This window comes from Seriola lalandi, unplaced genomic scaffold, assembly GCF_002814215.2.
Source record: "Seriola lalandi dorsalis isolate HSWRI2012SDOR001 ecotype SW California unplaced genomic scaffold, Sedor1 jcf7180002054856, whole genome shotgun sequence".
Lineage (NCBI taxonomy): Eukaryota > Metazoa > Chordata > Actinopteri > Carangiformes > Carangidae > Seriola > Seriola lalandi.
The window spans coordinates 32441-34057 of record NW_019525409.1 but is presented as its reverse complement, the minus strand read 5'-3'; the positions used below and the strand labels follow the sequence as shown (position 1 = coordinate 34057).

Sequence of the window (1617 nt, the reverse complement as noted above, 5' to 3'; positions counted from 1 at the left end):
TTATTATTATAATATATTGTCTCGTATTATTACTGTTTCACTGATGTTAATTTCAGACTACAGTTACCTGAGCGCTGCGGGGGACAGGTGAGTGTGAGGTCAGGTGTTCTCTACCTTTTTGTCTTTCATGGATCCGTCGGGGTTGAGTCTGAAGCTGCCCACGTTGATGGTCTTCTTCGGGTCCACCTGACTGATCGAGTAGTTCAGCTCATCCACAATCGCTTTGCATGCTGGGAAACACAGGTGAATGTCAGTAAATGGAGAGCGACAGTACCGATGAACACAGGTGCTACTGATCAATAAAATATATCTGAAACAAAAAGATCTGGTTTATGAAGACGTCTAATAACGATAAACAGGACGACGTCCAGTTCACAACATGATCTCTCAGAGGACTGTCAGGATCTGCAGAGAACTACAAACATGTCTCCCTCCAGTCAGAGCCGACTCACCTGAGCAGTAGAGCACCTGGTCCCTCTTCCCCTGGCTGCTGTAGACGAAGACGGACAGCAGCACCACAGTCATCTGAATAATCCATGAGGCCATATTGATAACCTGAAGGAGACACACAGGCCGAGTGAACAGCAGCACAAACTACAGCCGGATACATCACGTCCCGATCTTTACCTGCTGACGGCTGAGGTTCAGCTCAGTCCTCAGCCGGGCGATAATCAATAATCATTCGTCCATTTGTATCAGGATGATATGAACATGATATTGATTTGACCCTCGTCTCAAAAACTGAAAAATAAACTGGATCATTTCGGTCTCACCAGTAACTTCTCTCATATCTGCTGCTGTGATGAAAGGTCAGAGCTACAGGAAGCCTGAAGGACAGAAGTCAACTACGACTCCCAAGATGCATTGCTAAACAAACAGCTAATCACAGATGATGGCGCTGACAAAACTAGGGTAAGTAAGAAGGTTTGTAGGCTAACTGAGTGAAATGAGCTGAAGTAGTACTTCCTATTTTATCTCCTTCAGCGTAGGAAACACAAAAGGAAAGGAGAAATGCCGTCCCACAATTCCTTGCAAATGACACACGATTGTAGTTTTACTACATAAATGTAGAAAACAACAGAGCAGCTGTTTTATGTTTGTGACTCGATCCAGAACTGATGGAAATCCTGATCTTCAGGAGTCATCATCTCTCTCATCATCATAACAATCTGTACATGAATGTTGTTCCATAAAGAGCCGACTGATATAATATATATATATATATATATATATATATATATATAATTCACTCTTCATTTTAATGGCTCAACTCTCTCTTGTATTTTTCTTTCATGTTTTCTTATTTCAACATTTTAATCCTGTTTGTTTTGTTTCCGTGGTTACTGAAGGAGGATTTATTGTCTGTGTGTTATAAATAAAGTTATAAATAAAGTTAGTTTAAATAAAGTCCTGATGAATTCTCCTTCTCGTCTTTGACCTCATGGCGTTTTCCATGGAGGTCGAGGAGAAGTGGTGAGAGACTTTTATTAAGAAGTTTGAGTTTGGTACTGCTCTGGCTTAATCTCCATGACAACGGCAGCTGGGACTCATGGGTATTGTAGTTTTTAGAGACAATCCTGACAAAATGATAAAACCTGTTAGATCTTAGTTTGTGTT

The 1617-nt window shown here is 41.0% G+C and overlaps 1 protein-coding gene across 2 annotated transcripts in view; it reads right to left on the bottom strand.

The window, feature by feature from the left end:
* Positions 1 to 1617, bottom strand: part of cnpy1 (canopy FGF signaling regulator 1) — a 15163-nt gene that overhangs the window by 10591 nt on the left and 2955 nt on the right. For both annotated transcript variants that reach the window (XM_087179575.1, XM_023427251.2), the window contains exons 2-3: positions 453 to 555; positions 115 to 230 (exon numbers count right to left, since the gene is read on the bottom strand). In XM_087179575.1, coding sequence (XP_087035701.1) covers positions 115 to 230; positions 453 to 546 — 210 coding nt within the window. In that variant the 5' untranslated portion in view covers positions 547 to 555. The remainder of the gene's footprint in view (positions 1 to 114; positions 231 to 452; positions 556 to 1617) is intronic.